The following is a 23069-nucleotide window of genomic DNA, read 5'->3' on the forward strand; positions in this document are numbered from 1 at the left end:
GAAAGCTTAGCTTAGCTGGGTACAAGATTCTAGGCTGGGCATTATTCTGTTTCAGAAGAGTGAGAATGGGGCCCCAACTTCTTCTTGCTTGTAAAGTTTCATTTGAGAAATCTGGCGTAATTCTAATGGGTCTCCCTTTGTATGTTACTTGTTTCTTTCTCCTTACAGCTCGAAGAAGTGTCTCTTTAGTGGATATTTTGGTCAGTCTGACGACTACGTGGCGTGGTGTTTTCCTATTTGCTATGAATCTACCAGGGGTTCTTTGAGCTTCTTGAACCTGTATATCTAAAGTTTTAGCAAGGCCTGGGAAATTTTCTTCTATTATGTCTTCAAATAGTTTATCCAGCCCTTGCTTATTATCTTCTTCACCTTCAGGGATGCCTATAACTCTCACATTAGGTTTCTTCACATAATCCCACATTTCTTGAAGACTCTGATCTTTTTTCTTATTTCTTTGCTCTATCTCTGTGACTGTCTTATTTAATTGGAAAGAGTTATCTTCGATTTCTGAGATTCTGTCTTCTATTTGATCTACCCTGTTCTTGAGACTTTCCACTGTGTTTTGTAGCTCCCTGAATAAATCCCTCATTTCTAGGAGTTCAGTTTGGTTTTTTTTCAATACGTCTATTTCTTTAGTGAATTTTTCTTCCAAATCCTGGAATTTTTTTGCGGTTTCTTTGCGGTGGATATCAATTTTTTCTTGTATATCATTCAGCTTATTTATAACCCAAGACTGAAATTCTTCTGGTAACATGTTGGTATTCTGAAACTGGCTTGTGCCAATTGGAGGAGAGTTGGTATTTCTCTTTGGGGGCGAGGTTTCTGTTTGGTTTTTTGTGCTCCCCATATTTTTCCGCTGAGCCCTTCCCATCTGGCTCTATCGTTAGATCTTTTCTCACAGCTTTAGTCTAGTTAACAGCACGTCTTGTACTCTGTTCTTAGGCTGTGGAACAGTCTAGGAATGTTGCTTCCTTTATCTATAGGGGGAGACTATTGTGTGCTGTTTAGAGTTTCTTTTTTCTATCTCAGTTGGGGGACTGCTTCTGATGGGTCCACCCCCAGAGGGTTGGCTTGACCTAAGACCAGTTTGGCAAGTTAAATCACTGTGTTGTCGACTTTCAGTTAGTAGGCAGGATTCACACTATTTGCAAGCAGAAAGCCTCTTCTCCCTCTCTTTTTCTTTCCCTTCCTTCTTCTTTTTCTTTTTTTTCCTCTCCCTCTTTCCTCTTTCTTCCCTTCCTCTCTCTTCCTCTTCCTTCTTCTTCCCCCCCTGACTTTTGGTTCTTCCTCTGGATGTGTGGTTTCTGTCTCTTTCTGCAGGAAAGACACTGGCTAGGCAGAGGAGGCAGTGCCCTCACTCCCTCAGTGCCCCAGCTGCTGCAGCTCCCACGGGCAAGGGTCTACACTGTCCCAGTGTTCCCAAGGTCCAGGCTCCACACTCTTGCGTCTGGGGAAGCACTCAGTGTTCACACCTGGGAAGGGGACCTGGAGAGGGTCTATGGATCAGGGGATGGAGCCTCCTGGGGAGCCGCCTGGCACCCTATGGCTCTGCAGCAGTTAGACCTTGGCCCTCACAATTGCTGCTGCCCACCCGCAGTTCGCTGGTACTGGGGGGCAATATTCAGGGACCAATAGGAATCAGACCTGGGGGTCTGGAGCACTCAGGAGTATACAGTAGCTCTTGGGCTGGAGGGCCACCGGAAAGGAAAAAAGAAAAAAAAGAAAAAGAAAAAAAAAAAAAAAAAAGAGAGAGAGAGAGAAACAATATGAATAACAAGGAGAATAAAGAGAAAACAAGAAAGAAAAGAGAAAGAAAGAAAGAAAGAGAGAAATAAAATAAAAAAAAAAAAGAGAGAGAGAGAAACAATATGAATAACAAGGAGAATAAAGAGAAAACAAGAAAGAAAAGAGAAAGAAAGAAAGAAAGAGAGAAATAAAATAAAAAGAAAAAAAAAAAGAAAGAAAGAAAAAATCTCGCTTTAATATTTCACACTCGCGGCCCCTCGCCTCGGCGCAGGCCCGCGTCTGTCCCTTTAAGAGATAGGGCGCCGGAGAGCCGCCAGAGGCTTAGCTGTGGGAACCAAGATGGCGACCGCGCATGCGCCGGTTGCAGGCGCCCGGGGAGAGCGTTCAGAGCTCGGCAGGCGCCAGGGCCCACAGTAGCTCCCCAGCCGGAGAGCTGCCGTAGGGGCAAAAAAAAAAAAAAGCAAAAAAGTCCCGCTTTAATATTTCACGCTCGCGGCCCCTGGCCTCGGCGCAGGCCCGCGTCTGTCCCTTTAAGAGATAGGGCGCCGGAGAGCCGCCAGTGTCCAAGCTCTCCCCCGCCTATGTCACCTGTCCTCGGAGCTCCAGGTCTCCCGTGGTGATTCTGCACCGATTTCAGTCAGATCCTTGACCGAGTGGGTGTGGGGGTCAGTGGGGAGATCAAGCCGCTTTGCTGTGGGGCTGAACCCGCCCCACTGTCCGGTGAGGCAGGTACGGCCGTCCCGCACTCCGCTGTCTGTTTTCCGTCCCGCACTCTCCAAATTATCTCGGTCTGATTTCCCACTCGCCTCTGTTTTTTACTGTTCCCTGTGTCCGACGGTGATTCTTCGTGGGTTCACCTCACCCTTCCTGTGGAGGAGCAATCCTCCAGTGTTGTGGCAGGTGGAGATCCACGCCTTCCTCTCCGGGAGCACAAATCCAGGAGGTCACCTCCACTCCGCCATCTTCTCTCCCCCCTGTAATAACTCTTTAACATGAAATTAAAAAAATATATCCAACAAGGTTAAAGTTGAATGAAATATTAAGATGCAATTTATGTGCAAAAATCCATTCTAAATAATAAATTGGCAAAGAATTAATGATATATCAAAATACACTGTACATCTTGGAGTCTGATTATAATGCTTCTAAAACATGAGCATTATTTAAAAATTATTCATTTAGATACACAGTTAAAGAAGGGTCTCCTGAATGAGAGGCACGTAGGAGGATGTGGAGTCCACAGGGATAAATGGATCAGGCACTCACCTTCTCTTTCGTTCACATGGCCAAAAAAAAAACATTTCAAAAGTATGGGAAATTCTCTTACTGTTGTCTTTTCAAGACAGAAGACTATTTCAGTTGTTGGCTTACCAAAACTGGACACATTTGGGAAAGAAGCTTCCATTACAGGCTGATCACTGAGCTTCACGACTACACAGGTAGATGCTTCAGAATCCTCAGTTCTTATCTTGGCAGCCACATATTTTTCATCCGGAGCAACTCTGATACAATCAATGAAGGGCTGGTCTAACTTCAGTTCCTCCAGATTGAATAAAACTTCATAATTATCATTGTCTGCTGCATAAAGAAAAATATATGAAAGAGATAATTCCACAAGATGTACCTTTTTGTTTGTTTGGTCTTTTTTGAGACAGGGTCTTGCTCTGTCACCCACCCTGGAGTACTGTGGCATGATCATAGCTCACCATACCCTCAAACTCCTAGGCTCAAGAGATCCTTCTGACTCAGCTTCCTGAGTAGCCGGGACTACAGGTGTGTGCCACCATGCCTCACTAATTTTTCTTATTTTTCGTAGAGATAGGCTTTACTATTTGTCTAGGCTGGTCTCAAACTCCTGGCCTCAAGCAATTCTCCTGCCTCGGGCTCCCAACGTGCTGGAATTACAGGTGCCAGCCACCATGCCCAGCCCCATGAGATATACTTAAAAAAATTTTAAACTGTAATTTCAATGTTTTCAGTTAGCACTCCCGTTCTATAAGAGGCCATATTCTGGCTTCCTTCAACGATGGCAGCTTTACTTGCACATAAACTGGCATTGGTTATTTAATATTATCTTATGCTATTCAATATTATTCTATGCATCAACCTATGAGTTATTCGATATTGTTATAGTCTAATATTTACAAACAATATAGAACCTAGAATATAAGAGAATAAAAATGATATGAAATAAAATATGTAAAATGCCTAGCACAGTACCTGAAGCATAGTAGATGCTCAAAAAATGCTGGATCCCATTTCATTCTCCTTGCCTAAACTTTTGAGTGTAATTGTTAACTATATTTTAGCAAACCCAGATATTAAGAACTAGTCATTCAAAAAAAAAGAAAATTCAGAAATAAGTTTTAAAAAATACTATACTTTTGAGAAATATCAAATTTGCTATAAAAAATATGAAATCTGAAAAATTGGAGCATGTTAAAAGGAAAAATCATGGTGTACCTTCTTCATCTTTGCAACGAACCAAGCAGCAACCTTCTTGATAGTAAACGAAACCACCATGTTTAATCTGACAATGAAAAGAAACGAATGGTTTATTTAATAATTTAATTAACCTTTTAATTGTCTGACTATTCAAAAAGAAGAAGAAATGAGATCTCATAAAAAAAAAACAGACCTGTTAAAGTATAGTAATGAACATATATGAAATCTAAAATGGACCACTTTTTACAATATAGGTGGTAAGATATGGTTTTCATATATTCATGATCACTGGAGGGGTTTCTAATACATAAATGCAAGAGGAAATAAAGAAAAGGTATAACAAACCCTATGTCTGTTTTCAGGACTGTAGAAATCACTTCAGCTATATTTTGGAAACATCTGATATCTGTATAGTGAATTCAATTAACTGAGATCAAGTGGCATGTTTAAGGTAATCCAAAATGATGCAGATGGGGAAACTGGCTCAGACTAGCCAGAAAACCCAGTCAATAGCTTTCTGAGATTCTTTTTTTTTTTTTTTTTTTTTTTTGAGACAGAGTCTCGCTCTGTTGCCCGGGCTAGAGTGAGTGCCTTGGCGTCAGCTTAGCTCACAGCAACCTCAAACTCCTGGGCTTAAGCAATCCTACTGCCTCAGCCTCCCGAGTAGCTGGGACTACAGGCATGCACCACCGTGCCCGGCTAATTTTTTCTATATAGATTTTTAGTTGGCCAGATAATTTCTTTCCATTTTTAGTAGAGACGGGGTCTCACTCAGGCTGGTCTCGAACTCCTGACCTCGAGCGATCCACCTGCCTCGGCCTCCCAGAGTGCTAGGATTACAGGCGTGAGCCACCGCGCCCGGCCGCTTTCTGAGATTCTTTCCTTTAAAATATGCTGTGATCACCACCTGTACAGTCTTGATTTGATTTTACACGAAGTATCTCATACTCTGTGGGGTGACAAATACAGGCAATTTGAGAAAAGTCAATGAATATTACTCATGCATGAATAGTGCTCTTCCTCTAACACCTACATATTAAATGCAATTGATTGATACAATTTTGGTGGCTTAAGACACATTTATTACATGCTAGTTAGTGGCATAATTTAAATCGGGAATTCTTGATTCTTAATCTACCGTTATTACCATTTTACTATGTATGCAATTTTCACTTATATTATAATCTGTGGTTCTGTTTCCCAACCTAATTGAAAAATTTTCAATATGTACCGTTAATCCATTTCATTTGACTATTTGTCACTGTGGTAACCATAAAATGGTTAAACAAATACTTGGCTTTCCTGGTATACTACTTAAAGTGAATTTCCTTTTTTTTAAAAAAAGTAGACAAATTAATCAAATACTTTTGAAATAATATAATAAGGAAATATGAAATAGTTTGATTTTAACTTCTCCTAGGAATAATTTAAAAATTTTAAAATCAGAACTGGTTGTTCCCCAGAACCAGAATTAAGATATGCTTGGAAATTCACCTTAGTATTGATCTTTAAATTTATTTTAAGGATCACACTCTGCTTATTCTTTGTTCTTTAAATTTTTAGCACATTTTAAAGGCCAAAAGCAGTATAATTTTGATGTGGGATTACATCTATAAATCACATTGCATTTTGATTGGTAATATCAAAACCTTTTTTTAAAAAAGACATAAGATATCCTACCTCTGCATTGATGATTTCATATTCTTCTTGTGGCTGTGTTTCTAGTTTTGTTCTCACTTTTTCAAATGCATCCATATTTTTTGAAAGAGATTTTTTGTTTTCTTGCTTAATAGGTAGAAGATCCTGGAAAAGGTTTTATTGGTATGATCAAAATATTTCAAACTAGGAAAAAAAAACCTTTGCTTTTTAAAGATGATTTTTGTTTCCTTTTCATGTAAGTATTACAATGTTAGGTCTATACCTATAAAATAATATGTGATTCACAGATTTTAAGTGCTTTTTAGCTCATCAATAAAATGACCTTTTTTCATTTAAAAAATATAAACAAAGAAAATAAGGTAGTCACTTGATGGTTATACTATTATTTTAGATGGAGAAGTCTTTAGGATGCAGAAGTACTAACAAGCTCTGGAGAATGTTCACAAATACTATGGAAAAAATTTAGACATAATTAAGAAGAAAGGGAAATTCTATGAATTTTTACATTTAATAGTCAGAAATAAGAGGTAGAAAAATAAGTCTTTTGAGTTTTATAAGTCCTTTAGTACTTACTAAAGAAAGGAAAATATCAAAGAGAGGAAGACATTATCTTTACTAATAAACAAATTATTTTATTCACAGCCAGAGTTATAATAAAATTTTCCTACTTCATTAACCATAATTTTCTTCTCTTGTGGTGATAACCCCTCAAACACAACTATTTATCAAAAAGTGAATTAGTGCCTTATAAAACAGGGCTGCCTTTTCAGTTTCTTTAAGGAAAAAATAACACATTCACTTTATGAAAGGAAAAACAAAGAAAAAATAATGGAAAACTAATGAACATGAGATACAGATGAAAGCTAAATAAGCACTCACTGTGTCTTACTGGTAACGTCTAAGAAGCTGAGAGCTTTAGTTGATCTCCAGTGAGCAAATAAATAAGCTATAAATCATTAAAATTTGGATAAGGCAAAACCTGTTGTCAAATAAAAGTGTTTAATAATTCAACACTTCACAGGTTTGCCTTGTTTAAGCAAAAGAATCCTAGCCAAGATTTTCAACTTTAGTTCTCTGCCAAAGATGACAGCTGTACAGTGATTTGTACCAGAAGGGGCACTAAGCCTTTGGTAAGGATCTCCAACAGCTGGAAAATATTTATCGCACAAGTATGCCCATGATACTTTACCAACATTACAGAGAATGTAAGTTTATAAATATAGATTATATTACAAAGAGTTTACGATCTAAAATTAAACACAAGAATAAAATAGAAAAATCACCAAAACAAGTTAAATAGAAAATAATCATTTTCACAAAGGTTTTCCTTTCAGATTTTTAGGGATGCTTTATAATTTGGATTAGATTCACATGATCATTAATATGGTTGTGGTAGTCTCAATAATTCAGTGTCTACTTCTAATCATATAGTTAATTTTTTGAGTAATTACTTGAAGTCCAAATACCAGAGGCTATATGTTTATTTTTCATTTGTTTTTTTAGCATTTCTAGAAAATCTACGGTTTATTTTTAGAGTAGTGATGCAAATATCTATATCAATAATCCCCTCATATTATCCAAAAGAAACATTAAATTATAAGTCATAAGATCACTAGAAATCTATCCCAAAATTATAATATACCAATAGGAGCAGCTTTTTTATTTCCAGATATAGGTTTGCTTGTTCTGTAATCCCCATTAGAACTTCTGAAGTACAGTCAGGATAGCTATGAGAAGTACCTTTCTCCACAACCCTGCAGCTTCTAGCACATTCTACATCATGGAGCTGGGCTCTGCCACTTTTAAATACTCATTCTTACTGAGAGCCATGGTCGACGCAGAGCTAAAGGCAACACAGCTATTTCCAATATTTGTCCTTTTAGTTAAATTTACTTTACATTCCTGATTAACTTTTTTCTGTCATAAATCCAAATGAACTGAATTTATCTGAATCAAAATAACCCTGAAAGCAATAGGATTTTTGACTGCCTTAATGAAATGGAAGTAGAATTCAAGAACTTTCTAAAAAATTCCTCAAAAGGAATCACTCCCAATGAAACTGAAATTTTATATAACATTCATAAAGTATGCCAAGTTGCTTTTGATTTTTGTTCTGTCCCAAGAACACTCACTGATTTAGGGTTTCATTTCAATTTCAGCAAGCATTATCATCAGGGCACAAAGCTAAAGTTATCCATTTTAGCCAGGTATCTTAATACTTTAATAGTCTAGTTGTTTCAAGGGCATATAGTACTTAATGGAGCTGAAGTAAGGATGGCTTTTAACTTTAAATTTTAAGAAGGTTTACATGTACAGTATCTATGCAGTAGAGGAAAAAAGCAGCACTCTTTCCCACCTCCCAAGTGGCCTACCACAAAACCATTTTAACAATGAAAACTGTTAGAAAACAGGAGAATGGAATGTGTAATTTTATTATGGCAAAAATGCTGAACTCTAAAGACAGAAAAATGGTGAAGCAGAAAGCCACTGGACAGCCTTTTAGTCAAGACAGTACCACTAATAAATTGCTAATTCCAAGCCTGAGGCAGGGAGAATACAACGTAGGCTTGGGAAATCTTTTGCCAGAAAGTAAGGAAATGCACAAAGATTAATGGAGACATGTTGAAAAGACACAATGACCAGTATGAAGGAGTTCCTATTAGCCACATTTGGGACAAATTGAGCATAAAAAAGAATAATGACTATAACTGATTACAATATACCAAAAAAATTAAAATCCACAATAATTGAAAAACAAGCAAAAACCCCCATCAAACCAAAATAAAAAAAAACCAAAAAGATGGAACAATAACAATAAAAAAGCAAACTCTTCTAATACCAGCTAATAAATGTAGAAAGAATAATATAATTAGAAAATAATCATTTATCAAGCCCCAGTGAAACAAATGACTTGGGTGAAGATCATTAACAGTTGTTAAACCCTGGTGAAAGAATGTTGGGTAACACAACATTCTCACAATGCCAATGTATTACCCTATGGATTCCTTACTGATTGCAAAGGGAATAATGTCCCTTTAACAACAGAGAAAACTAAGTTATCACTTTAACCAAAATGATCGAATTTAGCATCATTAATAAATAGTAGGACAAACTGACATTATATGTCTCCAGATAATGCAATATGAAGCATTACCTGAAGGAAAACATAAAAAGAGAGTAAATCTAGAGGAAGTAAAAGAAAATAAATTTGTTTCAGTGAAAGTGCTAACAAAGAAACTGAAGAGAAAATCAAATATAAAGTTGGTTGTTTAGAAAGCTATTAAAAATGACAAGTATACTGCAAAACTGGTCAAGAAGACAGATACATAAAGAATATGAGAAATGAAAAAGGTGGCATAATTACAGATATAATAGAGATTTAAAAAATAATAAACATCTTTGTTTATAAATTTGAAAATATAGATGAAATGGATAATTTTCCAGAAAGAAAAAAAATTACCAAAATTGATGCAAGAAATAGAAAAGCTATATAAGTCAATAACCATTAAAGAAATTATATCAGTAATTAAGTGTTCCCTTCTTGAAAGAGACACCAAGCCCAGATGCCTTCAAAGGTAGCTTTCTTGGATCTTCAGGGAACAGATAATCTTCTCATATGCAAATAGTTCAAGAAAATAGGAAAAGAGGTAGAACTATTCAACTTATTAGGCTAATGTAACTTTGACAGCAAAACTAGACATTAACAATGTAAGACATGCCGGGCGCGGTGGCTCACGCCTGTAATCCTAGCCCTCTGGGAGGCCGAGGCGGGTGGATGGCTCGAGGTCAGGAGTTCGAGACCAGCCTGAGCGAGACCCCGTCTCTACTAAAAATAGAAAGAAATTATCTGGCCAACTAAAAATCTATATAGAAAAAATTAGCTGGGCATGGTGGCGCATGCCTGTAGTCCCAGCTACTCGGGAGGCTGAGGCAGTAGGATCGCTTAAGCCCAGGAGTTTGAGGTTGCTGTGAGCTAAGCTGACGCCAAGGCACTCACTCTAGCCCGGGCAACAAAGTGAGACTCTGTCTCAAAAAAAAAAAAAAAAACAATGTGAGACAATTAAAAAATCAATCTTAATCTGAAATAAAATGTGATAAATCAATTAAAGTCAGATCACTCCTCCACTCAAAATCCTCCAGTGGTTTCCCATTTGTTCAAGAGGAAAAGCAAAAATCCTTACAATGGTCTATAAGGTCCTAAAGGATCTTGCCCCATTACTTTGCTGACCTCATCTTCTACACTCCAAGCATGTCCACTTACAACAATTGAGCCACACTGGCCTCCTCGATGGTTCTTGAACATGTCGGGCTTGGTCCCACCTCAGTTTCTTAGAACTTGCTGTGCTCATGCCCAAAAACCTCTTTTTAAAGCTTTGCTGAAATGTCAGCTTCTCAGCTAGGCCTTTCCTAACCATCCTATTAAAATAACATCCCTCTCTGTCCCCACACTGCCTATTCATCCCTTCCTTGTCTAATTTTGTTTTTCTCTATACCTACTGCCTCTGATATACTTTGTATTTCACTCATATATTTCTTTCTTCTTTCTTTCTCCCCCTGACCCAAAGGAGGATGGTAAGCTCCATAAAGGCAGGGATTTTTGTTTATTTGGCTCACTGTTACATTCCCAATGCCTAAAATGGTACATAGTAGGTGTTCAACAAATATTTACTGAGTTGAATAAAACATAGACAACATAAAATTTTAAAAGCATATTTAACAAAAGGCATCATGAAGTGAACAGACACAGAACAAATATGGAGAAGATATCTACAAGTACATATTAAAGATAAAGGACATATAAAGAACTCTTACAAATCAGAGGAAAAGACAGAAACACGGTTAAAGGACATACATAAGCATTCAAAAAGACAAAACCAGGCCAGGAGCGGTGGCTCATGCCTGTAATCCTAGCACTCTGGGAGGCAGAGGCGGGTGGATCATTTGAGCTCAGGAGTTCAAGAGCAGCCTGAGCAAGAGCAAGATCCTGTCTCTACTAAAAATAGAAAGAAATTAGCCAAAACAACTAAAAATATATAGAAAAAATTAACCGAGCATGGTGGCGCATGCCTATAGTCCCAGATGCTCGGGAGGCTGAGGCAGAAAGATTGTTTGAGCCCAGATGTTTGAGGTTGCTATGAGCTAGGCTGATGCACTGTAGCCCAGGCAACAGGGTAAGACTCTGTCTCAAAAAAAAAAAAAAAAAGACAAAACCAAGAGGGCCCATAAACATAAGACAATATGCTCACCCTCATTATTAATTGGGACAATAAAAATTAAGCAACATTCACATACCAATTATCTGTCAAAAGGGCAAAAAGAAAAAGGTCTGTTAATATCAAGTGTTATTCAGGATACAGAGATAGAAATCTCACATATTCTGGTATTACCAATTTAGAAATTAATTTGACAAAAACGTAAGGATGTACATACAATCAGGTATTATAATTCTAGGTATATACTCTATAGAAAGACTAACACATATGCATAAGAAGATACATATTAGCTCATGCTTTGCAGCATGCTGTTTTTGGTAAGTTTGGAAATTGGAAACAACCTACATGCTTGTCCAAACAAAATGAATTGTGGTAAATAATACAATGGAATACTACACAACAGTTGCAATAAATAAACTAGAGATACATGTATTAATGTAGAATCTCAAAATCATAATGTTGAGCAAAAAAGCAAGTAAAACTAATTGTATGTATATTATCTATACACAGATTCAAAACATGCAAAATGCTAAATACTACCTGTGGATATAAATACATGCATAATTTATATAGAAACATTCATACAAAGATAAAGGATAATGTTCCCCACCAGGGAGGTAAAAAAATATGATCAGGGAAGTAGATAGGAGATTTCAGATGCACTTGTAATTTTTTAATTAAGAAAAACTTTCCATTGAGTAGTGGGTACATAGGTAGGTATATGTTACGGTATTCTCTATGACTTTGTATGTATTTGTGATAATTTATACAGGTTAAGTATCCCTTATCCAAAATACCTGGGACCGGAAGGAAGAGTTTCAGATTTTAGAATATTTGCATTACACTTACGGTTCTAAAAATCTGAAATCCAAAATGCTCTAATGAGTACTTCCTTTGAGCACTTAAAACGTTTCAGATTTTGGAGCATTTTAGATTTCAGATTAGGTATGCTTATCTGTACTAAAAGGTATTAAAAAAGAAAAGTACTGTGAATCAGGTTAACTGAGGTCTAGTTCTGACCCTACTAATTTTCTTACTTAACTTTAGGCTCTGTGGCTTTAGTTTTTTCATTTGTATACAAAGAGCTCACACAATTCCTGATTTCTACTTACTACAAAGCTTCAGTACTTAAGTGTGTGGTATTGGCATCAGGATAGATAAACAGATCATGACAACTGAGCATCCAGTAATAAACCCTTGAATTTATGGTTAGTTGACTTTTGACAAGGATGCCAAGACAATTCAATGGGAAAAACATAGTCTTCAAGAAATGGTGCTAACTGGATAGCCATAAGCAAAAGAATAAAGTTGTACCTCAACTCTTCATACCATAGACAAAATGAACTCAAAATGGAACTCATAGACCTAAAGAACTCAGACTTGATTTCTGGCATGTTTTTTCCAGCAATAAAATTTATGATTACATGAAAAGAAAAAATCCATTAACTATTAATTCATGCCATAAACACTTATTGCTTATCTACTATGTGGCAGTCATCAGGCTATGTATTGGGTAAGATGCATATTTTAAAATTCTTGTCTTTAATGACCTCCCAATCTAATGGGGAGAGAGAAAAAGTATAAAATGATGTCATAAGTGACAGCACAGAGGTCAATAAAGTGTTATGGCTTTTATGGCTTCAACTTCTACCTATACATAACAACTCTTCCCAAATTTCACACTTGATCTTAGCCAAAAGGCTGAGAAGTGATTCCCCAAATCCCAGACTCATAGATCCAACTGCTATTGAAACCTCCACTTTAATAGTGAGTTATATTTATTCCTTCCCCTTCTTCACTCTTAGGATCTCAATAATAGCGAGGCTACATATGTGGCTGTGAAATAAGTTCATCTGAAACATACAGATGAACCAGACTGTGTTTTAGAATTTTGTGATTATCCCATTTCTATTTCAGTTTATAGAGGGACACCACCTTGTAATCAAATACAGTAAGATTTTAGAGCAAAACATCTACTAAGTGGGATAAATCAAGATCATAATAGCTTTGTGTCAATTTAGGTCAGGTTTTGCACACTCCCCACCCTCTCCAATCAGTTTAAAAAAATGCTTTTGCTTTGTAAGAGGTTTTTGGATTTTGGAATCCAAACAGCAAAGGAATTATCACCCTATACTCTATTCTTCCATTAAGATGTCTCCCTTTGATGAAGTTTGACTGATATTCTCTCTTCAGTATTCCCTCAAATCTTCTATCTTTCTATTTTTAAAGTTACGGCCTTAGTTTAGGTTCTGATCTTCATTCATCTGAGTTACTGACAAGGCTACAAGGCTACTTACTTCCAATCTATTCTCTGCAATTCTCAGTGTGACTCTTCTCCTAAAATGCAAATCTGATTTCACCTACATTTTCCAATGGCACTCTATTGCTTTTAGAATGCTGCTCAAAATTCTTGCAAGATATACAAAACTACTTCTACGTGACCTGGCCGTTTACCTCTTTTGGCTCATCTTTGACCATTTTGGCTACACTACTTTGTAGTGATGTCCTCTCTCAATTCTGAGCTCTTATACATGCTGCTCCCTCTGCCTAGTTCCTTCTCCTACTTTAGGTCTTGATCAAATGTTACTTCCTAAGAAAGGACATTTCCAACCATAGTAACCAGAGTAACTTCTCAGGAGGTAACATTTAATCAAGACCTAAATAGAAGGAAATTCATGTAGTGGTGAATAGGATTAGGGAATAGTATGTAAAGGTCCTGAGATGGATGGGAAAGACTGGTGTTCTTTGATCTGGGAGATGACGATTGAGGCATGAGCAATGTGAATGGGAGCAAAGGGTCATGAAACGAGAGAGAGGTTAGATCTTCAATGGCCTTAGATTTTATGTTGATGCAGTAAGTTCTGGAAGGGTTTTAAGCTGGAGAATGACAATAATTTAATTTATATTTTAAGATCACTCTTCTGACTATATGGAAAATGGGTTGGAAGGGAGTAAGAAGGCAAGCAAAGAGCCTGGTTAGGAGTCTTTAGAGTGGACCAGATGAAAGATAACTAGAGTGATTATGGTTGAGATGGAGAAATATGGACAGATTCAATATATAGTTTGGAAGTTAATGCAGTGTTTCTGAAAGCATGTCATACATGATGGTATACATTATTTGGGGCATATAAACATTTTAATAGAAACAATATAACTAGGACATCAAATCAGTGATTCACTGAATATTATTTGTTGGGATGACGCAAGTTGATTAAATAATTAGTAATAGATTAGGTGGTATGAATATGGCAAGAATCACAAAGCTAGTTTGGGACACATTGTTAATGGACATGATGACAGGGTCATGGAATAAGGATAAGTGTTTTCCAGTGTTCTTGTCTGAATAAATGACTATACAGCAATGAGATAAAGAAGACTTGAGTCAGGGGTGGGGGAGATGAAGTTCAACTATGGATAATTTGTTTGAGATGTCAATGACATGTCCAACTGGACATTGCTACTTAGGCAGCAAAATACTACTCAGAGGGGTGTCTGGGATGAAGATAATAGTTGCTATGGTACTTAAATCCATGGAATGGATAAGATTAATTAGGAAGAAATTAAAGAGAGAAAAAAGGACCAGGACCAAGCCTTGAGAAATCCCCAAATTTAGAAGTCACAGGGAAGAAAAATTAGAAAAGGAGACTGATGAGGATAGGCTTGTAAGAGAAAAACCAGGAAAATGTGGAACCATGAAGTCAAAAGAGCAGTGTTCAAAGAAGGAATAGTCAAATGTGTCAAATTTGCTGAGTGCTTATTCAAGAGTATGAAAGGGTTGAAATATGTAACATCTTTGGTGACACTGACAGAGGTGTTAATGAAGGAGTGGAATCCAGACTCAAGCAGGTTAAAGAGTGAAGTAATAACCAATAATGAAGTTGTACCTATAAGGCAGTCCCACTCTATGGATTATCACAAAAAAATTATTAAGACTACAATTTTTCTTTTCTGTCTGGCTTTCCTGAGCTTTCCTTTAAAATTTCTCTTCTCCTTCTTTCCTGATGATATTTTGAACCTGTTAGTTATAACCAGTGATTCTTACACATCATAGATCACAGTGAAATCAAAGATCACATTGAAGAAGATATCTGTCAACCAAGCTATTTAAGAGACTATTGCAGGAACTGCTAATCTGTATTGCAGAAATAGGCAAATGACATGTTTAACCAACCAAAGGAGTTAGTCTTTTCTCTTTACTTACTTAATTTTCTTTGTGTATCTTGTTCAAATTATCATGATCAAAGATTCTGGGAATTATTTATGTAGGCAGAGCAGGGCAGGATGATGTGGAAGATTAAAAAATGTGGTATCTGGATAGATGCTAGTCTTTAAATACTCCTAGCTGGCAAGTGAGTGTAATGGAATAAGTTCACCTTGCCATCTGGCTAATATAAAATGGAAAGCTAAGGTACTTGCCAATAAGAATTTCAGAATTGAATGGATTCAGGTGGGTTTAGATCAGCAACACCTGACCACCAAACAACTCCACTTTCTAAATACAGATTCACTGTCAGTGGCAGGCTGAGCGTTTCAGAATTACCTGAGGAACTTTAAAAAACCAGATCCCTAGGCCTCAACCATTGAGATTTGATCCAGCAGATGTGGGGTGAGACCCAGGAACCTGCATTTCTAAAATGCTCCTCAGGATTTCTGATATACAGCTAGACTGCAGATATCGGTAGTGAAAGTCCCAACTTATAGGTGATGATCTGTTGCTAAAGTAACAAGGTAGAGGTATAGAATCATGAAATTTTAGCATGCAGAGGACTTTAGAGAACACAAAGTTGAAACACCCTATTTTGTTCAGTCAGGAAAATTAAGAGTCCTGATTAGTTCACAGCCACACCAGTCATGGCTGGATCATTTGCCTTCTGGCATTTCTTACATGTGCTACCTCCTCTTGTTCTTTATAACTTATATGGATAATAGGTCTTTACTTTAAGCAGACATATTTTAATTAACCTAAAAGCACTAACTACTTTTTCTACCTTATTGTATCCTGTAAGAGGAATTCAGTGGATGCTTGAAGAAAGAAGGATATATGCATTGTCTAGAGGTCTCTTCATAGCTGCAGGTTTATTTTCATAAAGCTTCCTCAGGTATTGGGATCATAAAAGATAAAGACCACAGCTTTTCGATCCTATCATTTCTCATAGAGGGAGTGGTTGATATATGACAAATGAAAGCAGGACCACTTTATCAGGTAAAAGAATTACTAAAAGAGCTACTTTTCTTGGAGTCATTGAGTCAGGTTTAAGTTTCTAGGTAGTAGGAATCTATACAAGGGAATTGAAAAGTTGCTTCAGGGACAATTGGAGGGAAAAAATAGTTAACCTCCAGTTTAGGGTGTGACCTAATCTCACAGCTGTCACCCTAATGGTAGTTCCTGCCTACTATTTATAAACTAAGGGTTAAAAATACAAGATGACAAAATGTTTGAAACACAATGCAAAATAAATTGATCTAAAGGCCCAAAGTTTAGTTCAATAAGTAAAATGTAAAATTTTATCTTTCTAAAGTAGGATAAGGCTGTGCAACGAAAAACAAAAATGAAATAAAAGGCATAAAGAATTTCTAAGTGAATAAAGTAGAATCAAAGTGCTAAACTCAGACAAGATGCTATAAAAAGGAAAAGAATTTGAAAGACTAAAACATAAAGAGGAAAAGTCTAGGGAGACTAGGTACTAACAGATAGAAAGTTAAAAACGAGAGAAACACAGTAGTTCAGATTCCAAATAGGTCTGAGCTAAGAGAAAGGCAAAAATGGAATAAAAACGAGAAAAACTGGGTAAAAATAAGAGTAAAAAGAGAAGCAGCTGCCCAAGTGTCCATCAACAGAAGAAAGGACAAACAAAATCTGATTCATACACACAATGGAATATTATTCATTTATAAAAAGAAATAAAGTTCTGATATATGCTACAACATGGATGAACCTCAAAAACATCATGCTAAGTGAGGCTAAGCCACTGAATTGTACTCTTAAAAATAGTACAAATGGCAAATTTTATGTTATATATTTTACCACAATAACAGAAAGCCAAAGCAGACTAAAAGAAAAACCAGTGTGCAACAAAAGTTAAAACCAGAAATTAAAATCATAAAATATGCTAAAATATTGCAAGAATATCACCCTCAAATGTAATTTAAGGATCCTAAGAAATAAAGGTAAGTGAGCTGTATCACAGTGCAAGTAGCACAAATAGATAATTTACTCTCAAAGAAGCAGGATGACCATATAATTTACCATTCTAACCAGGACAGTTTTGAGAGGAAAGGGGAAATTATTTATAATTACACAGGGACAACAGGCAGACGGGGACTGTCCCAGGCAAACCAGGATATGTTGTCACTCTACATATAAGGGCAATCAGGTCCTCAAGGTTGAGTTCACACACACAGCTTGAGGTCTGGCAGAAGTGTGACAGTCTGAGAATGTCTTCATGAAAGACCCAAGTGATCAGAAATGCATAACTGTTTTTCATTTGTTTTTACAGAAAAATAACACACAATTACATAGCCTTTACTAAAGTTTACTAATTTGGGATTCATAAAACAATTAGTATATTATTAGATTTTATTAAGAGCTATAATTTGGTATTCTTGGAATTTTAGAAAGCTGACTTATACTTTAAAATGCACTGGTAGGCACACTAAGGAAGTCTTGAGGTGAATCATTTTTAATAATTCTATATTTTTATAGATTACATTAGAGCTCTATAAATATATGTATATATTCTTTTATACTTATATTTGACTACAATTGAGCCAGAAAATTTTAAAAATCAAGTTAGGATTATTAAGAAATAGAGTAGTACTGATATTCTATCCATTCTTTATTTTTAAACTAAAATTAATCTTAATGACCTACAAATAGGTTAACTTAAACAGTCCATACCTTACATGAGAAGCTCCGACTTGGGATGTTTCTTGCTAACTCTGATATCTTGGGTTTAGTCTGCAGACACTTGTTTAGGTGATACTTTTTCAATTTTATTCTATTGTAATAATGATCAGCGAAGTTACAGTGATTCAAACGCTGTTTCTGCATGCATTTCCCAAGGTGAGGAATACTATACTTCAAAGCTTGGAGAAATAATTTGGTCTTCTGCTGCATGATATCAAATCCCTGGTTTATTCTCTTTTTGGGGCTGCCAGCACATGAATGATTTCTTAGGTATGATTATAGGGTAGAGGGTTCTCAGAGCATCTAAGATCAGCAGTTTTCATCCCTTCCCTTCAGGGCCATGCACACCTTAGGTTATGAATAACTTCAGAATGCTGTTAAGTTAGGTTAAATAAATCTAAAAATTTATATGAGTTAAAGTTTCATTCAAATCAAACTTCTTGACAGATGTGACTTAAATGTCTCATTTGTAAAGAGAATCCTATCAGGTTCAAACTATGCAGCACTGATTCTGGTACACACAAGGGCAAACTAAAACAAAAACAGAAAACAAGAAACAAAATAAAAATTTGTAGATAAGTACATAGACTTAATGGGGCATCTCAGGAACTCTGAGGGTTTTAACAGGCAAAATGGCTTTTATCTTACATAGTTCTGGACATATCTTTGGTATGTAGGTGGAAGATAAACTAGATAAGCCTAATTACTTAATAAACGAATTATTAATAAAGGAATTATTAAGTAATGAAGGGAAAGAGAGATTAATATTTGTTGAGTGTTGACTATGTGCCAGATGCTTTTATCTACTTTGCCTAATTTGAACTTCATATGGACTTGATAAAGTAGTTACTATGATGCTCATTTTACAGGTGAGCAAACTGTGGCTCTGGAAGGTTTAAGCAACAGCCCCAGGTCACCTGGACAGTAAGCTGTATAGCAAAAACTCCAGTCTGGTTTGGCTCCAAATATGGGATGTAACAAGCTATTGGACTTTAATGTTAAAAAGGTATTTAGTTCTTTAATTTAAAAAAAAACACACTGCAAGGTGTGCAAATAAAATGTGAAGCCATCTCTGGTTGTTGTTGGGAGGCAGGTTTTATTAATCTTGATAGCAATTAAGCTGTTAAGGGTCAGAATTGGGTTCAGGTGTTGGCTGCTGCACTTAACTACCTGTGTCTCTGGGCCTCAGTTTCTTCAACTGCAGAAATGAAACAATGACACCATTTACCTTCCCGGGTAGTTGTTGTAAGAATAAAATGAGACTATGTTAAGACCTTAATATAGTGCCTGGCACATAGTGACCACTCAAATGGTAGCTACTATTATTGACATGAATAACCCAGCTATGTTGCACACTGTTGAATGTCATCATGGAAGTGTTCCACAAAATGCCCCTTGGTATCAAAGGCAGGATACTGAGTCAAATTTACCACCGATCTGATCCGCTACGACACCACCGCCCCCTTTAATCTCCTGGTATGTTGCAACAAAATAACGGGCGAGTGGGGCTAAGGGAGCAGAAGCCAACACTAGCAAGCACGAGAAAACAGGCCCCGAATAACAACGGCCCTCAAAGGCCCTAAATCACTATATCTGTCGCCACAGCCTAAATCCATCCACCTTTCATTCACAGGGAGAAGACAGAATGCAAGGCTAGAGATGGGGGTGGGGTAGACACAGGGTGTTCCCAGGCAAACCTATTCATTTTCCCTGTGCAACTCTCCACCTCAGGTCTGAGTGCGAGAGGGAGTGGGAACAGGTGATACGCAGTGATGGGACATGGGTCAAAAAGCAAGGACCAGGGGACTGAGGGGTGGCAGGGTTGGGGAAGGAAGGGGAGAAGGGAAGAGACCACCAGCACACCCCCCCCATACGTACGCAAATTGAAAGAGTCTGCCTCTGAACACAAACGAGTGAAGGCAGGCTGGCGAACCCCAAGCTCTCAGGAAAGAAAAGGTGTCAGCTCAGGCGTGTCCAGCCGAAGTACGCGTCCTGCAGCCCGCAGAACGACAATTTACCCAGAGCCGCCCAGATCTGGAGTGCGGCACGCTGATTTACGTAACCCCAATCTGGTACGAGCATTAGGCAGATTTCGCCATCTTTATTGTGGTCAAGGATTATCCTTGGGTTGCCGAGTTCTTTAGGTTTCAAAGATACAAACTTTTTTGTTCTTTGCTAGTCTTACGAGCTCGAAAAGAAGCAGGGGAGACTAAACCAAAGAGGGACAGCGCCCCACTAGCTCTGCCGCAGCTTTCTCACCCGCGGATCTGCCCTCACTCAAGATGGCCACCAGCAAAATGGTGCAATGGCGTGACAGCGCTGCCCCGGTTGCCAAGGAGACGCCAATACCGGAAATGCGGAATTCGGGGAGGGCGCACACGCAAGGGCGGTAAAGAAGAGGCCGGGCGTCACAGGTCCTGACAGGGAAGAAGTAGGCAGGTCCTGGTAGGGGAGAGCTGTGGCGGCGCCACCTCGAGTATAGGTAGCTCCGGTGCTATGGAGTCGCAAATTGCGGACTCCCGGGCTGGTGAGACTGCGCGGGCCGCGGGCGGGCGTCCGGCAACAGGCAAAGCCGCTGGGGGGCCCACAGTCTCGGCGCCCCTGGGAGCAGCCCGGTGGAAGCTCCTGCGGCAGGTAAGGGAAAGCCGGCTTGCCTCTGGCCACTCCCCTCGCAGTTACGAGCCGAGCAACCGGCCGCAGCTGTCTCTCCTTGGCAGCTCTGGGCGCTCCCTCGCAGTTTGCCGGGAGTCACCTGAGAGGCGCCCCTAAGCGCTTCACCTAAGCGTCCCACCAATAAGGAGGAATCAGGTGGGGTTGGGCAGGGAGCGGGACAGCCATGACTGAGCTCCTGGGAAACTCGGATCTAAGTAGAAGAACCTCTTCTAGACATTTATCTAAGTCTGGGGGACTTTCCTCCTTGCTCGCCAGCCTGACTGATGCGACCACCGCTCCCCGCCCGGTACCACTCTTCTGTTCCTGCTTCTGTTTTTTGCCTTCTTCCCCAGGTTTCTTCTCCTTGCTTCTTAACTCCTAGCCTGGTTCTGGCTACCGATGCCTAGTCTGCACCCTCTGGCCCTAAGTCTCTTGGAGATCAGCGTGGTTGGCTGTGTTGGGACTCTGACACAGCACGCGTTCCCTCAGGTTCTTCCGTAGAGCGGAGAGTGAAGAGAGTAGGAAGAGTTCGTTAGAGAACTCTCTCTCTCTCTCTTCTCAACTATTGCGATCTTACTTGAAATTTTGCGTTAAGTATTTTTTGGGGGTCACTTTGTTTGCAATTGTCTCCAGTCAAGTTTTCATAAGTGGTCTTTTAGTGCTGTTAAGACAGAACTTACTAGAGTTATGAGTTAAGTAGATCATTAGAATTAAGTAACACCATTTATATGCTCATGCATTGACAGTCTTTCCAGAGCATTAATGATCTGGTTTTGCTACAAATGGTATTATAGGATAGCAAAATGCATACTCTCATAGATCATCATAGGACCTGTCTATGGTGAAGTAAACATGTATTACAATGGAAATATCAAAGTAGAAATTAGAGCCTTAAATTAATCAAATCTTCATATGACTTCAATAATTGTTAGTATAGGAAAAACTCAAGGTGACCATCATTTATGTTCATTCAAAATTGTGATCTAAATCAAAACAGTGACAGGTTTCAGCTATGACTGTCATATGAGCTCCCCACACATTTTGACATTTAATGTTTTGGTATACATGTGCCTGCTTAGAGTCATCTTATCTTCTTCTTTACTTGGTGAGTGTTCATCCTTCACACCTCCATTGCAATCTACTCTTCTGAGAAGCCACTCTTAGTGCCTCTGGACTCAGGCAGACCCTCGGCCCACTCTACCAGTGAACCCCTTATCATATTGTTTTATGATCATCTGATCAGAGTTTCTCTTTCTTGCTAGAATGGGTGTTCTCTCTGGGAAAAGATGATGTTTTATTAATTTCCGACCTTTGGTCCCTAGCAAAGGGCCTAGCTAGTTGAATATTTAGTGGATATTATAAGTGTTTGTGGAATATCTGAGAGTAAGGACAGTCTTTAAGTGGCCCATAGCACCTAGTCCTTAATGCATTATATCAGTTAGCTATTGCCGAATAATGGACAACTACAACATCACAATGTCATACAACAGTATTTATTTATTTTTGGCACATCTAGGGGCCACATGGGAGTCAACTGACCTGGGCTGTGGTCCCCTGGGTAGCTCTATGCTACACATTTGGTCCACATGCCTCTAATGCTTGGACAAGTTGGCTGACATGTTCCCAAGGTGATGGCAGAGGTATAAGAGAGCAAACCCAACCACAAAAACACATTTAAACCCCTGCTTATATCATGTCTTTTAAGATCTGTTGGACAAAGTAAGATACTTGGCCAAACCCCAAGTTAAGGGGCAGGGAAGTATAATTCTCCATGGAGGTGACAAGTAGGAAGTGAATATGTTTCTATAATATCTAATCTATCATATGTATTAAACATTGTAGGCTCTTAGTAAATATATTTCAAATAAACAGACCATTTATATCTTATATGCATCTAGAACTGGAAAACTGAGGAATCAAAGCAGTGCTAGAGATATGCTACTCCTTTTCGTTCTCTTATCAGACATCTTTGACATCTGCTTCTGTCTGCTTGTTTTCTCACTTACAATTCTGTCTTTCCATTACCCTTTAGGGGTCCGGTGCTGTCTCATGGCTCTTGACCTTATGTTAACTGTTCAATATTTTCTTTGCTTTGTAATTCATATTTTGGAGAGAAAACCTGGTTGACCTAGTTCATCGTTTGGTACCAGGTCACATGATGAGTTGCCAACATTTGAGTCTAGTGTGTACTTAAATTAGATGAGATCTGGAACTCTAAGAATCAATACCAAGAGAGGCTATGGTTGTACTATTTTCTTCTTTGTTGAGTCTCATTGCCTAATGGCAAAGATGGCCATTGGCAACTCTTATCATCCATCCAGCTAGTAATCTACAAGAAATAATCCTTTTCCCCAACATATAGATCATTCTCTCCAAATGACTCTGATAGGCTGTTTGGACCAATTGCTGTGTCTAGAATGGGACACTTTGGCTAACCTGGGTCTTCA

General features: G+C 38.2%; 2 protein-coding genes across 7 annotated transcripts in view; one reads left to right on the forward strand and one right to left on the reverse strand.

Annotated features, from left to right (window-relative positions):
• PREPL (prolyl endopeptidase like) overlaps positions 1-20045 on the reverse strand; it is a 45930-nt gene extending 25885 nt beyond the window's left edge. For 2 of the 3 annotated variants that reach the window (XR_006734691.1, XM_045549514.1), the window contains exons 1-5: positions 19849-20045; positions 17962-18501; positions 5872-5994; positions 4210-4276; positions 3118-3324 (exon numbers count right to left, since the gene is read on the reverse strand). Coding sequence is in view for 2 of the 3 variants with exons in the window: in XM_045549514.1 (XP_045405470.1) it covers positions 3118-3324; positions 4210-4276; positions 5872-5994; positions 17962-18180 (616 nt within the window). In the remaining variant the exon portion in view is untranslated. The remainder of the gene's footprint in view (positions 1-3117; positions 3325-4209; positions 4277-5871; positions 5995-17961; positions 18502-19848) is intronic. The other variant, XM_045549515.1, reaches the window with a different exon arrangement.
• A 321-nt stretch (positions 20046-20366) lies between these two features.
• Positions 20367-23069, forward strand: part of CAMKMT (calmodulin-lysine N-methyltransferase) — a 325200-nt gene continuing 322497 nt past the window's right edge. For 2 of the 4 annotated variants that reach the window (XM_045549519.1, XM_045549522.1), the window contains exon 1: positions 20385-20604. In XM_045549519.1, the coding sequence (XP_045405475.1) occupies positions 20467-20604 (138 nt within the window). In that variant the 5' untranslated portion in view covers positions 20385-20466. Of the gene's footprint in view, positions 20605-23069 lie in introns of all 4 variants that reach the window. The other 2 variants (XM_045549518.1, XM_045549520.1) reach the window with 2 other exon arrangements.

This window comes from Lemur catta, chromosome 4 (assembly GCF_020740605.2).
Source record: "Lemur catta isolate mLemCat1 chromosome 4, mLemCat1.pri, whole genome shotgun sequence".
Classification (NCBI taxonomy): domain Eukaryota; kingdom Metazoa; phylum Chordata; class Mammalia; order Primates; family Lemuridae; genus Lemur; species Lemur catta.